Source organism: Seriola aureovittata, chromosome 4, assembly GCF_021018895.1.
Source record: "Seriola aureovittata isolate HTS-2021-v1 ecotype China chromosome 4, ASM2101889v1, whole genome shotgun sequence".
Classification (NCBI taxonomy): Eukaryota; Metazoa; Chordata; class Actinopteri; order Carangiformes; family Carangidae; genus Seriola; species Seriola aureovittata.
In genome coordinates this window covers 10,472,352-10,487,759 of record NC_079367.1, presented here as the reverse complement: position 1 = coordinate 10,487,759, position 15,408 = coordinate 10,472,352, and the positions used below count along the sequence as shown (strand labels likewise).

The 15,408-nt window shown below is 40.8% G+C and overlaps 2 protein-coding genes across 4 annotated transcripts in view; one reads left to right on the top strand and one right to left on the bottom strand.

The window, feature by feature from the left end:
- Positions 1 to 374: 374 nt before the first annotated feature.
- Positions 375 to 2,865, top strand: ssr3 (signal sequence receptor, gamma). Its single transcript, XM_056374055.1, has 5 exons — positions 375 to 586; positions 993 to 1,119; positions 1,475 to 1,573; positions 1,903 to 2,034; positions 2,558 to 2,865. The coding sequence occupies exons 1-5, from the start codon at positions 454 to 456 to the stop codon at positions 2,622 to 2,624; spliced, it is 558 nt and encodes a 185-aa protein (XP_056230030.1). The 5' UTR covers positions 375 to 453; the 3' UTR covers positions 2,625 to 2,865.
- Positions 2,866 to 4,865: 2,000 nt separating this feature from the next.
- Positions 4,866 to 15,408, bottom strand: part of kcnab1a (potassium voltage-gated channel subfamily A regulatory beta subunit 1a) — a 103,259-nt gene continuing 92,716 nt past the window's right edge. For all 3 annotated transcript variants that reach the window (XM_056374054.1, XM_056374052.1, XM_056374053.1), the window contains exons 7-14: positions 14,910 to 14,953; positions 14,710 to 14,796; positions 11,914 to 11,999; positions 8,974 to 9,094; positions 8,670 to 8,764; positions 7,755 to 7,875; positions 7,091 to 7,179; positions 4,866 to 6,853 (exon numbers count right to left, since the gene is read on the bottom strand). In XM_056374054.1, coding sequence (XP_056230029.1) covers positions 6,764 to 6,853; positions 7,091 to 7,179; positions 7,755 to 7,875; positions 8,670 to 8,764; positions 8,974 to 9,094; positions 11,914 to 11,999; positions 14,710 to 14,796; positions 14,910 to 14,953 — 733 coding nt within the window. In that variant the 3' untranslated portion in view covers positions 4,866 to 6,763. The remainder of the gene's footprint in view (positions 6,854 to 7,090; positions 7,180 to 7,754; positions 7,876 to 8,669; positions 8,765 to 8,973; positions 9,095 to 11,913; positions 12,000 to 14,709; positions 14,797 to 14,909; positions 14,954 to 15,408) is intronic.

Here is a 15,408-nt window from a genome sequence, read left to right as displayed (position 1 = left end):
ATGATCCTTCAGTGGTTATTGTTTAATAAATGTCAGCTATATGTTTTGAGTAAGCAGGTGGTTCTAGTAGGTTTTTGCTCTACACTCACTTGATAAAGGTAATTTGATTTAGCATATAATGGCATGAAATGTAAATGTATGAATGTCAGATGTATAGTTTAAAAACTGGGAGAATAAAACAAAGATGAAAGTGAGAAAGTGTGGTTGGTTTTTGGTGTGAACCAAACCTTTAATGAAGCGAAACATCAGTGTAGTGTTACAGCTGCCGTGTCTCAGTCTTCCTGCGGAGGGCGGCAATGATCCTAAGCGTCTGTTTTATTTTCCAAACAAAGAAGAAGAGAGTCGGTGTATTTCCGGGTTTATGCTGACGCGTCCCTCTTCTCCTCGTACACCGACGTGTCAGTCCCCTTGTCTCCAGAGCTGAGTAACAGACAGACCGGTCAGCCCGCAGCCATGGCTCCTAAAGGCAGCAACAAGCAGCAGTCGGAGGAAGACCTTCTTCTCCAGGACTTCAGCAGAAACCTTTCAGCCAAGTCCACCGCTCTGTTTTACGGGAACGCTCTCATCGTTTCTGCCATCCCCATCTGTGAGTACCGGTGACTGGCTGCTGCTGCTAGCTAGCTTAGCTAACACTGATTCGTTGAATGAGAGAAAACAGGGAAAACTGAATGAAATTTAAGGTTATCAGAGTAGCCACAATTAATTTTAAGGTCGCATTGTATTTTGGAGACATAAGAGAGCAAAGTAAAATGATATTGTAATCAAGAAAGCTTTGATATGCTAACAGTAGCTTAGGTAGTAGTTAGGACAAGTTAAGTTAGTTACTAGTCGTTCTTATAGTAAACTGTTTATTGAAATGCATATCAGAAAACATATGAACTCTCAAATCCCCAGTTTATTATGTTTAGATATTAGTTATTGGATACTGTGCAGTCACTGACTTGACTTCAGTGTTGTATAATACAGCTGTGTGATTGACTCTACCTCTCTAGGGCTGTTTTGGAGGATTTGGCACATGGATCTTGTTCAGTCTGCAGTTTTGTACGCTGTCATGACCCTGGTCAGTACCTACCTGGTGGCCTTTGCTTACAAGAACGTCAAGTTTGTTCTCAAACACAAGTAAGTGGCAAAGACACTCTGCATGTTTCTTCAGCAGGTTTTTACAGTAAATTGTTTCCATTTCTAGAGTAATAGTTGGATTAGAATTGCATTTATTCACAGGAATCTTGGGAAATTTAGCTTTATGGTCAATAGATGGTATTAATTAATTCTGTTTTATCAGACAGACTATTATGAAATACTGTCAGTACATATGAACAAAGTACCTTGTAACAACAGAGGGATTACTTCTTATTTGCATAAATCACTATATATCCTTCCTCTTATTAGTCAGTGCCATTTAACAAATTACAGCCTTGCTTCCAAGTATGAGAAAAACCTCACATACTTTTGCTGTTTTCCGTTTGTCCTCCAGAGTTGCCCAGAAACGTGAGGATGCTGTTTCCAAGGAGGTAACCAGGAAGTTGTCTGAGGCAGACAACCGCAAGATGTCCCGCAAGGAGAAAGACGAGAGGTGACACGCATCATTTTGTAAAGTCATTTCCAGATACTTTGTGTTGTGTTGGAGTTTTGCACTTGTAGTTTCAAATTTAGCTTTGACAAACTGATCGGGTGAAGTGTTGTCAGGCCTCAGATAGCAGTCACACAGCTGTTCATTAGTTAAAGCCCTTACAACCCATTATAGCTCATGGTTATATCAAAGTTTTGGAGTAATCAGTTGGTACAACATGAAATACCACATTTTTCTCTGGGCCTGTGTCCCAAGACACAGTCTGTGTAAAAATGATACATGTTGATTGGTGATGAAAGGGACTGACACGCTGTTTTGTTTCTTATGTTCAGGATACTGTGGAAGAAGAATGAAGTCGCAGACTACGAGGCCACCACCTTCTCCATCTTCTATAACAACACTCTCTTCCTGGTCCTCGTCATCGTCGCCTCCTTCTTCTTGCTCAAGAACTTCAACCCCACTGTGTATCCTTTCAATCACATCTCACTCAGCACTGACACATGGAATTGACGAGGTTATCAGACTTAAAACACATCACACAACTCTTCTGCAGCACGCCATGCTTTCTCCAGCAACCAAGATCATAAAAATGTTTGCACTGAGCAAGGTATTCTGGTGAAGAGTTACACAATGTTTTTTAATTTTGATAGGCTTGGTCTGCACCTCACTGTATGCATATTCCCAAAGTTAGTAATAGTTGGATTAATCAGGTAATGCAAACATTACATTCACTGTATTGTCAGTCATCATATAGTTGTCTGTATATGGTACCTGTCTTAAAATCACAAGTAGTCAAGTTTTTAAAATTACAACACTATGCATACAGTAGTTCTAACAAATCTCACGTGATTTGTTCATGTCCAGGAAAGCAGATGCTCCACGTTTCTTCACAAATTCTGATTTTTACAAGCTATTGATGCTGATAAATGAGTTGTTATCCAGCGCTTTCTAGACTCCTGTTTTTTATCTTAACTCACCCTTTTCCAGCAACTACATTCTGTCCATCAGTGCCTCCTCAGGACTCATCGCTCTGTTGTCGACAGGCTCCAAGTAAACGAGGAAGAAAAGAAGGGGAAAAACTGCTGGAGGGATGAGGGATAATGGAGTGGGATTGGGTTTAAGAAGGGTATACAGTATATTGTTTTTCACTTAGTTTCGGAATAGGGTTTAAGTGGGGGGGGGGCTGGAATATCACATTTCAACTTCATGAAATTCATGATCAAATGTCTGGAGGGTGTTTCTCCAGGTCTGTCTTCTGTTTTTTCTAACAAATAAAGCAACCAGGTATACTTGTCCTCTCTGTGTGTTTGTCTGCTTCAGAGCCTCTTCAAAATAAGACTGTTTTTGTGTGTTTTAATAACATGTTTAAATTATGTTGTTAAACTCAAATCAGGTTTACTGAACTGGTAGAGACTGATGTTTCCATTGGCAATGCATTTATTTAGAATCACACTTTCAGACTATTTACAGAGAATCCACTGTTCAGGGGAGGAAATAATACATTGATGGTTTGCATGTCACTTTTCAACAAAAGAGAAACTCGTCTTTTCCATCCACACATTTACATGTTGTAGACAACATTGATCTGTGGAATAGATGACATTTTCATCAGAATTGGGTGAATAGGGTTAATTTATTTATGGGAAATATTGACAAAGGTAACTGAAGGACTTTTAATGTTATCTGAATCAATCAGTTAATTGCCTCTACTTTTGTACTTTCGCAGATAACAAATTGAGGAAACGGTGAAAAAGCCAATTGCCCCTGGCGCTTTTCTCTCAGGCAGCACTGACAGATTTATGTCCGGTTTCTCTCTAGTGGAGTTTTTTTGCAGAGACTGTGAAGCTGGTAAAGACGGTTCCCTTCTGTGAAGACAAACCGATGCTTCATGAAGGAAATATGTTTTTCCACTTAGATTATTGTAGGGAAACAGTCTAAATAAAGGCCAAGATAAGATGAACCCATTGTCACTCACTGTAACAAGCTGTAGCCTAGGACAAGTAGACAAGGATGGCAACACCAGGAAGGTTTTACTTAATTCTTAGGCAATTTCCCAAATGTTACCTCTACACAAACTGTGCTGTGAGTGAGTCTTTCTGCTTTTTTTTATCCAAATGAATTAATACATAACATATACTGCAGAATGTGCAATCTAACAACATAGAATCTCTCTTTTTTTTTTTGTAGGACAGCATCCAAAAACCATCGAACAACTCATAATGAAAGACATCCCTGAATGTTTTTCCTGTAGCAGGACTCAAGTCAAGGCACTCTGTCAGGTGGAGAAGTGTCCACACGTACCGACAGGCCGCGGTCCAACATGGTCACTGACTCAAACTGAAGGGCAACTTGTCAACTTGCACGGAAAAAAAAGTACCACTGCTATAGGTGATATCACACATTATACAGTTAAGAGTTACAGCATTGGAAATTAAACTGACTTGACCTGAAAGGTAAATATTCATTGATTAATTGATTGTTTACTATTTTAGTGTGTAGAACATTTATTGCCCATATGTTAATAACAGAAGGTAGAGTCAAATGGGTATAAGTAATATATATTTTACGGCAAAAAAAAGTTTTTCTGGATGTATGTTTTTGTTAGTATACGGTCAAACGTACATTGCAGTGATGACTAAGTGCTGGTCAGGTCACCCTCATTTGTATTTATCAGCAAGCCAAAGCAAATACTCACTGGAAGCCTATTCATCATCCAAGGCCAGACCTCTTTAAATAAACCTTGAGGCTATTGCTGCTTATTGATGTTTTGTTCCAATATGTATAACAGCGTTTTTGGCAAAAGCATAGATAGTTGTAATATACTGAAATTTCCTTTGATTAAAATCTGGAGGGTGTTTGTCCTACAAGTCAACAACGGCGCACCAAGGACAAGACAGTGATTCAGCTGGAGCCTGGCCAACATTTCTGCTGATCTCTGTGATGGCTTGTTTTCCGGATGAAAAAGAACGAGAACAATAATGGACAAAGGCGACAACCATGAAACACTGAGAGCTGAGCCACCTGGTCAGAGATAATGATTCAAGGTCAAGTCATTAGACAATGCTTAAGCTCATTACTTATTTCTCATAACATATTCTTTAATTAATGCCATTTTTAAATACAGATTTCATAATCTGACCTCACTATGCAAAATTAAAACAAATTGATCCTTTGCTCGTTCCAAATACCTGGGTGAGGTGAGGTCATGAAACAGAAATGGATTCTATGACAGTGTAGAGTCGGGTTGGAGGATGGGATGAAGAGTAGATTCAAACACTGCAGAGGGGCAACAAAATAACTCTATTTACATCTTATTTATATATTAGCCATACAGTACAGTGGAGTCCTCATATGCAAGAGAGGCTTCTTCGTGGTTTTGCTTATGTTACAAGGTATGCCATAACATTTTATGTACACGTAACATCTTCAAACAAAAAAAACAATATCTCAAAATGTCAAAATAAATTTCATATTTGTCAACTACTCTACAATAAATACTGTAATCTTTGCCACTTCCCAAATACCTTTGCCTATATGCCACATTGTGCCCTTAACAAGCGGTTTTGCAGTTATCATAACCATGACCGCCAGGAGGTCAGTCATCCTTTTATTACATAGATTTATAATATGGTGAAGTCCATATCTGTAAGGTTCATTGAGGCAATCAGCAATGCAGGTTCAGTTCACGGGCAAGAAAGAGGACGAGTCCGTAATGAATGCAAACTTAGAGAGAAGTAGTCCACTTTTTTTTTTGTTATTTCCCTCTTCTGTGATCTAGTGAAGCAGAGGTGCACTTGCCCGAAAAGACCACATGGGGGCGACATGCTTTGCTCTCTCTCCTTTCGGTGTCCCAATCCTACTGACTCTTGTCCCACAATCCTCTGCTTCACAGGGGCTCACAGACAGTATACAAGCTTGTAGTATTTTTGATCATGTGCTTTGTAGGAAAGAGAAGATAGGCACACTATAGCAGGGGAAACATGCATCTGTTGGTTAATATGCTCAGGATTTGCAGCCTATAATATCTACTGAATACTATTCTGTACTAAACTAAATACAGGGCTGGATACATTTGGTAGTTAGTTGAAAGCAGCTAATTCAAGCTAATATGGAACTAGTTTGTTGAGGCCTCATTCATAAAGCTCTGTTTTCAGGAATTATGCGCAGGTCACATTTCATGGGAAAACATCCAAGACATTTTATCCCATGATGGTCATTTTTGTTTGCTGCACTGCATAGCAATTTAATGAAAGCACTGACTGACTGACTGACTGGGGGTGTTCATGCAACTGAAGCTTCTTCATGTCCACTTTCCTGAGGTACCTCTAATTTACAAGTCTAAGGTGCTTGCATTGACGTATTCAGCTATGGTACAGTAACTCTCATAAATAAAATATATGCTCAACAGGAATTTTGTGCTCAAATTAAATTACTCGTAGGTGGAAGTCTGGACATTAGAGTGGAAAGCTTGAGACTCGAGGGTCTGAGTCATCGGCTGAGCTGGGAGGATGTGGGTGTGGGAAAGTGAATAAGTAACTGAGCTGTCTCGCTCGCCAACTACTATCAAGATGCCCTTGAGCAAGGCACTTTACTATTCTTGCAGTTCTTTCCTGTGCTCATCCACCAACTGTGAGTGAGTGTGAAGTTGGATATCTCTAAAAACGAGGGGCTGTATCTGCGTACCTCACCATTTAACTTAAGTTGAAATATTGACTTCATTAATTTAATTTATAAATGAGGCTCCTGGATGGGGTTGAACTGAGGCCGAGTGCTCTAAATGACGTCTGCATGGCACTGGTTCTGAACTTGTGCTAAACTAATCTCTGCATAGTAATATCTGAACGGGCCGGTGCTGAACAGGCGAACACGCTGGTGGGGCGGCACAAAGTTTCAATTTACTCAAATGGATTAAGTTGCGTTTGAGGCTGCAAAAAAGCTGAGCTTGATAAGCGTTTCTTGGCTGAGCCGGACTGCACCTGAGATGAACCTGGTGGAGCTGATCTGAGCAGGACGAGTCTCAAACAGAGATGCAAAGCTGTCTGTTCCAGGCTGAGGTGGGCTGGAGCTGGATCTGGAGCTGAGTGGGGCCCAAGGAGAGAACCATGGACTTTTGACATTGCAGGGTGGGTCCATAGTAGCAGAATGGTTAAGTAGGTAGGTACAGCTGACCTCTTGGTAGTCAAGCAACCTGGTCTAGGATCGGTAGTCCTTCTTACTGTACGGCCTGTTGCCCAGGATGTGATCTATTTCAGAAACCACATGGGAGGTCATCTTAGGAAGGACCTGAGCAAAATAGAGAGAGAGCAAAACTGAATATACCTGGAAGGAAAGAGAGAGTCAGACACACAGGGAGATAAAAGAAAAAAAAAAAACACAAATAAAGAAACACAGAGATTCAGATATAGACAGCGGCAGGTTTTTGATCCAGAAATCAATACAACTGGAGGATAGAGGAGGATGCAGCTGAGAAATCACAGGTAAAAACATCAGTGTGTGATACGTGTCTCTGCATGTTCCCACCTGTATGGCCCCGAGGTTCTCTGTGAGCTGTTCTGGGTTGGATGTTCCCAGAAGGACTGAGCTCACTCCTTCATTTCTTAGACACCATGCTGGAGAAAAACAGAGGATGAGATTCAAACAGAGCCCACTTGATGGCGCACTGCTGCTTATTATTGTCTTAGACCAACAGACAAAACAAAGCTTTTTAGTGTCGTCCTCTACTTGCTCTTCCTGATCGCACATAACAATTTATCAAAAAGTTGAGTGTTAAAGGAGAAATCCAAGGCTTTCATTTGTGAATCCATTTACCACAAATTGTACCATTACATTACCACCAGTCATTTTTCACTGTCAGTACAGCACTATTTTTTTTTAAAGTTTGAATGCACATATTTCTTCCTTCCAGACAGTTAATTTATTTTATCCATGTATGGTAATGCAGTTGGAAACACAAACAAATTTGAAAAGTCTTGTCATTTGCCAGTGGGAAGCAAGAGAGGAAATCAAACCTAGGAGACAAATAATAAGAAAACATAGACATTGTGCAGAGGGTGATTCGGTCACGTCTTGCTTTTAAAAAGGTTCCTGTCTGAGAGCCCTCAGCGGTTAGCGTTTCAAAGCCCTGCTCAAGGCTGCTTCCACAGTATTTATCATAAGGAAGTGCAGGCGGGCACAGAAGTCTTACCCACAGCCAGTTGAGGCAGAGTGCAGCCCAGCTTTTCTGCGATGTGGTTCAGCTCTTTCAGCTTGGCCTGCTGCTTCCTTCCATCCTCACTTACTATTTTCTCCTTTAGCCACTGATACGACTGGAGGGGGAGAGAGAGAAAGAGAGAAAGAGAAAGAGAGAGAGAGAGAGAGAGAGATCAGGGAAAGACAACATGAGAAAGAGAGATGACAGAGAAAAAAACAAAAAAAAAATGAAGACAGATGAAATAGGACAAAGCAAGTATGTACTTGTATAATTAGGGAGCAAGAACATGGGGAGAAGTGAAGTAAGAAGAGAAAAAAAGTCAAGGAGAAATCAAGGTGGGGGCTTGAGCTACTGATAAACTGTGAGCATGTTACATAATATAAAATTACCAACTGCGCAAACAGGGAATAAGCTAAGGTGCTATTCACTGATTTCATAATCATTTAATTCAATAAAGACAGCATATCAGGGACACAGGCGTGCTGGTTGGGATGGAAAGTATGACCTTGAAAGTTTGGTTTTCAACTTGTCTGTTACATAAAACCTGCAGTGTAGCTATTCAAACACTAAAATGTGTGTGTTTGCACATCCCGGCTAGTTTTGGCCTCAGAGTGGACAACAGTTACCAAGGATTTTTAGAGGCCTGGAAAGATGAAAGTGTCAAGTGACTGTTAAAAAAAAAAAAGACATTATTTTGTGCTTTTCTTTCACATCTCACTGATCATCATTGTTCAAAATCTCAAGCATAAAATCTTCAATTACAGCTTTACAGATTTCCAATAAAAATCAACTTGTTTCACAAACAGTGTCTGTGTCTTGGAACAAGTAAAATTTGTTATGAATCGTCAGCTTCACTCTGATTCATTTTATTTTGGGGTAGAGCAGGTAACACTCTGTGAGCTTGCCTACCTTCATGGAGGCCCTGGAGGACTCAGGAATGCCATTTTCATATTTTCCTGTGATGATGCCACACGCAAGCGGTGACCACGTCATCGCCCCAACTCCTGTCACCATGGAGATCGTAGGAGTTAAATAAGACATGATTTAGGTAGATGCATCGAAGGAAGTGGTGTGAAAGACTGTGCAAGAAGGGTGCCAGAAAAAGTAAAAATGTACACACAAACACACACACACACACACACACACACACACACACACACACACACACACACACACACACACACACACACACACACACACACACAATACTTGCCTATCTTGTGGTACAGTTCGGGCAGCTGCACTTCTACTTTCTCCCTCTGGAAGAGATGATACTCTGCCTGCTCACAGACTGGAGGAATCAAATTAAACTGTCTTGCCACTGAATACGCCTCCTAGAGATAAAAAGAGGGGAAAAAACAAAAAGGTGGTGAGGTTCTATCTCACTGTAGCATCATAATTTTACTTATTTTCCTTCTATGGACCATAAACTTGAATTGTAAAAAAGACAAAAAGAGGTCAATAGAAACTAGATACAATCTTGTGATGGGATCACACCAGCTGTGACGCCCGGCAACATTTTGACGTTCTGACCCATGAGTTCACACCTGTAAACCATGCATCTTGCACGGTTGCAACTCTACATCACATTGACATGAGTATTCAGACCGTTTACTCAGTGCTTAGTTGAAGCACATTTGGCAGCAATTACAGCCTCACCTTTTCTTAGATATGACACAACAAGCTTTGCACATCTAGATGTGGGATTTTCCGCCATTCTTCTCTGCAGATCCTCTCAAGCTCTGTAAGGCTGGATGGGGAGTGTCGGTGGACAGTCAAATTGGGTTCAAGTCAGCGCTCTGGCTGGGCCAGTCAAGCACAATGATTAGGGTTAGTGAAGGAGAACCTTCAGCCCAGTCTGAGGTCCTGAGGGCTCTCCACCAGATTTTCATTAAGGATATCACTGCACTTTGCACCGTTCAGCTTTCTCTCAGCCCTGACCAGACTCTCTGTCCCTGCCACTGAAAAACACCACCACCACGCCTCACCGTGGGGATGGTATTGGGCAGTTGGTCACCTCTCTTACCAAGGCCCTTCTTTTCCTGCTAAGATTGACCGGACAGCTCTGGGAAGAGTCCTGGTTGTTCCAAACTTCTTCCATTTAAGAATAATGGAGGCCACTGTGCTCCTTCAATGCAGCAGAATTATTTTTCTCTGAGCTCTGCAGGCAGTTCTTTGGACCTAATGGCTTGGCTTTTGCTCTGATGTGCATTGTCGGCTGTGAGACCTTATATAGACAGGTGTGTGTCTTTCAAATCATGTCCAATCATGTGAATTTACCACAGGTGGACTCCAGTCAAGGCGTAAAAACATCTCAAAGATGGTCAAAATAAATAGGAGGCACCTGAGCTAAATTTCAAGTGTCATAGTAAATGCTTTGAATACTAATGTCAATGTAATATTTCAGTTTTTCCTTCTTATTTGCAAATTTTTTGCAAAGGTTTGCACTTTGTCATTATGGGGTATTGAATGTAGATGGATGAGGGAAAACATGACAAAATGTGAAAAAAACAATTTCTGAATGCGTCGTAAACATTTGCCAAAGTTCTCACAACCACCTCTGTGGTAGTTCCCGCTACAGCAGCTGCCTGCAGGACCACATTTTGTCATGACGACACACATACACAGACTCACAAGGTAAAAACAATGCCAGTCAAAAACACTGTGGTAGCTGGTAAAGATGATGATGTTAGGCAAGAAAATTGGTTAGGAGGGATCAGATATGATGGGATAAATGCTGGGAAAAGATGGGAGAGGGAAGGTGTTAATCAGCTCGTGGGAGTGTGGCCCAAATTCAAATGCATAGCTCACAGAAAATCACCAAATCAATATTCTATGTCACAACTCTGAGGGATCACATTTCAATTTCCTCATATACCTTCTTATCTGGATTTCCATGTGTCCTTCAAGAACACATATCAGAGGAAACACACACACACACGCGCAAATATGCTGCGCTTGCTGCTTCTTTAAACACTTTTATTTTGTAGGTTTCCTGCTGTGGACTATGTCAGGATGAGACAGCGGTAGGAGGGGGAATCTATCCAGCATAATGCAAGTGTAACTCAACTTACAAATTACCAGTTGCCCTTCAATGCTATATAACCCGTGACATGACATGCCTCCAGCCTGTGCATGTACAGCATGTGTGTGGGTGGGTGTGTGTGTGTAGCCATGCATGCAAGCGTATATATGTAAATACTGTGCTGCTGCCTTGTCATGTATGCTGAAAAGCCGTGTTTACCACCCCCTCCCTCCCCTTCATTATTGATGCTATCTAAATTACACACTTTCATCTGTGTTTGTGTTCTACAAAGATATCTGCTCCCGTTCCCTGTAATCACAGAGAGAGGATGTCAAGACGTTGCGCTCTGCTTAAAGGGTTGGGGCGATAAAGAGACCAGAGAGAGATGAGAGAGGAAGGGAATGGGTGTTAGGTCCTTGAATGTCACTTTAGGCATGTGTTCATTTCTGCTGTGGCTTCATTAATGTATCGAAAGTTGAAATGTGAGGTGAATTGTTTCTGACAGGAAGAGGAAACAAAGCCGGAGGAAGCCACTGTGCCTTGGTGGGAGCACTTCTTCCTACGAAAACCCGTTTTTCCATTTCCCTCCCATTTCCTCTTTTATTACTCTCGCTTTCACTACCAAGACTGTGCATGAGCAATGTGCCCAAGATTGTACAATGCGAATAAACTGCTAAAAATGGATCCTAAAGGTCTGCTTTTCCTAATTAGTGTATATATGGTTTCTTGACAGTTTATTCTACAGGTCACTGGATCCACAGTCCATAATCAACAAATAAAAGGCTTTCCTGTTGGTTTCTACCAAGGAAAGTCAGTGGAATATGAAATCTAATCTGTTAAAACAGCATGAAAGTTTCCCCAGAAACTGTAAATCAATATAGAATTCATTTCAGCCCTCATTTCTGACTTGGCGAGGCAAGTTTAAAACTGCTATACTGCAACAGTAGAAGAGAATGAGTCATTTTAACTGATTCTGCTCCCTTTCAGTTGTACAGAAACACATTTCTTTGATGTTGAAGACCCACCTTTACCCTTGAATATTTTCAGTCTTTGTTGTGGTCCTCACTCCAACAGACAACTGATGACATGCATTAATTATATCTCTACCACACGCTTTGGGGTGCTTACCATGATCTCCATGGCCGTCCACCGAGACGTCCCCCAGTACATTGCCATGCCTTGGTTGATCACATAGGTCATGGCCCGAACGATCTCTGCAGACACATAAGCACATGACCACATCATATCAATCAGCTGGATCAAGACTGAACTATTGATTGTTTTTTTTCCACTGTATACTGTGCTAGTAACAAGAGGCAGAAAAATGTATCCTGAAATGCTCCTACAGCTTTGCTCTCCAATCAAACGAAAACACAAACATCCCTGCTGCACCAACATGAAACACGTTCAAAATTCATTCAACAAACCAGCTGAGTCTGTTCCTGAGATGCCAAAGAGACCGAGCAACAAAGGTGTTCTATGTAAAGCCTTGAGGATTTTCCTGTGTGTTTCCCTCTTGTTTTAAACCAGTTACTCCGAGGATTCATCCAAATTCAACGTTTAGATTAAAGCCATTATTCACTCAGTAGGGGGTTCAGCATTAACTTTAAAATTGAATGGACACACTTAATCTCTTAAAGAGTGAGAGTGGACATAGGAGAGATGATTATGAGTTAAAAAATTTGTTCTTCGTGCATTTATCTGCAAAATGTCATTGAGTGAAAGAATCAAAACTTTGTAGACTGTATTTAAAATGATTATATATTACAGGATATTATTATGTTACAGGGTTCTTTGGGACCATGGTTTGTTACGATCATAAACATGAGATGAATCCTAACATACTTGACCACATAATGCACATAAAGAAAGCAGAAAACTGCACAGAGACTGAAAGAAACTGACTAAGAAACTGCTTTTTGCTTTTGTTTTGTTTTTTTTTTTCCCAGAGGCGGGCAACATATTTTGGTTTTCAGAGAAAATCAGCTTTTTCATTTTTTTCCAGTCCCGTGATAAACCGATGAAACGCCACAGAGGTCCTCAAGTCTCTCTTACCTGCTGAAGGCTCACCACCCGTCCCAAACGACTCCGGGGACAAACTAACAAGCTCGTACGCTAAAGCCCCTCTGATCACATTCAGTCGCTGCATTTTTAATGATGCAATTAGCTCCAACGCTGCTGACTGCGTGAGCCAACGGCAGTCAAGGCCAACAAAAACTCAGATTAGGACTGTCATTAAGGTTATTCATCATCGCCCTGCGCTCACTCCAATTATACTGCAATCGTTCACTGTGGCAGGACGCTTGTATTTCACTCTGCATAACCGGTTCTTGGCAAGACTATGGAATATATGTGTTGGAGAAAACGATGAAGAAAAAAAGGTGACAAAAAAGAAGAAGAAGTCAATGTAGGAAAAGTCAGGGCGTAGAGAAGCACAAGGATATATAATCAGAGGATCTAAAGACACTTGTGAATGTAGGTTTTCGAATTTTCCTTCCATTTGGTAAGTGATAATTAAGAACCTGCAACACAGATGTCTTAATAAATACCATCCTGCCGAGGGAAATAACACAGTATCAAGACAAGTAAGCAATTCTGTCTCTCCTCTATCTGTTGTTACTCCTCTTCTCCATCCCTCGTCCTGCCCTCCTGCCACCCAGCCTGCTGCATCTTTGGCAACATGCTGCACTCACATTTAAATGCTACTTGCCTCAATTTCCGCCCCAATATAACGAGAGAGAGAGAGAGAGAGAGAGAGAGAGAGAGAGAGAGAGAGAGAGGGAAGAAGAGAGAGTGTTGGGGAGGGAAGGGCAACAGATCTAACAGCTGAAGGAATTAAAGAGGAAATGAACAGCTGGGGAAAAAAGTAAGCTGAGTTTGCAGGGCAGCAGAAATCTATAGAGAGGTGAGGGACAAGAAGAGTGTAATATCAAGGTCTTTCTTTGTGTGCAATATTATGACTTTATGAAAACAGATCTTCCCTGGTTAGCTTTATTTCACCTTAATACCTGACAATATCCCTAAATGTTGTTTCAAAAAATCAGCATTAACAGTCACAGTTCAATTATCAATGGATATTAGCCTGCAATAATAGTTATATTAATCAAGAACAAAACATGAGAGTTATCTACACAGCTTTAAGTTTCATTAAATATATTTAAAAGCCCCACTGAAGGAGAGTAACAACACAAAGCGAAGCAATAAGGTATTAGGAGAAACAGGTAATTGTCTTCACCTGAGGAATGCAACAGAACACAATTAGTTTATGATGACTAATGAAGTAACCAATACACTACCAATATGCACATAAACAAGCAATTTCTTGATTATGAATTATATAGTACTGCCTGCCTCACTTTGGCTGTACTGAAGAGCACACCGTGTGCAGCAGTAAAACTGGACTGGACATATAAACAGCTCTAACATCACTAGTTGTCCTGAAATATCCTCTCTGAAAACGAAAAAAAAAACACTGTACAAACAGTGATGATGAAAAATTCAAACACTGTATCAGGCCACGGTGTCCTGTGGATTTATTATTTTGTTATTTTCTATCTTTAATTTGTCTTGCAGGTACATGGCTGCACTCTGACCAGTGAGTTTCACAACAGCAACCCCTCTCCCCCAGTCCCTGAACAAAAACCAATCCTGAAAGGGTTTTTAAAAAATCTGTTTTATGTGTGTTCTTGTTTTATTATCGGTGATACACATGCACAAACATGCAGAAATATACTGTGTCTGTGTAAACAGCTAATGTGCAGAGAAATAAAGAAAGTGTCTCTCACTCCATTGATTTAACTTGATGCATCTGGGAGTCAGACACTGTGAAAACTAAAGTAGCATATAGCTCTACTTAAATACTAAGCAGCATCACTACCCCTTTTCCTTGACATCATTAATAGTTGTTTTGATTGGCTGACTCACCCTCCATGGGAGTATTGCTGTCTGGGCGGTTGGCAAAAACTACATCCACATACTCCAACTGCATCCTTTGTAAAGAGCCTTTCAGACCTGGGAGACACAGAGGGGTTGAGACGGGCCAAGATAGAAGAAAGTGACTGAACTGACACAATGGAAAAAAAAAATGTTTAAAGTCGCCATTTTGTTCATCTTGCATGTCTTACCTTCGATAATGTGTTTCCTTGACAGTCCTCTTTCTGTCTCTGCTCTAATGGGACAAAAAACAAAATCAAAACAAATCTGGTTCTGTGCTCTTTAGTTCACTTTTGGATCTTCAAACATGTAAATGATAAAAATGCACACATTCACAAAATTCTTAGACAATGCTGTAGAAGCTTTTACTGACTTCAACAGTATCTGGTCTTTCTGGCTCTTAACTGATGACTTGAAAACACTAAAGGATTTTTCCATCACTTTTAGATCGCAGCGGGGTGACAAAATACATGAGATTAAATGTGCATATCAGGCAGTTTTATGTATATAGGTCACTGCGCTTTCAGCTGTTTGGCATCATTATGCATTTAAACTCCAGAGGATAGATGGAGGACTGAATCTCCCTTACAGGAATGAAGGAATGCTCAGGAACGAGAAAGAGAGAATAAGTTCATCCTTATCACTAGAACCAGTTGGACAGTCACTGCAGAGGAGCCTGTGTGTGTGTGT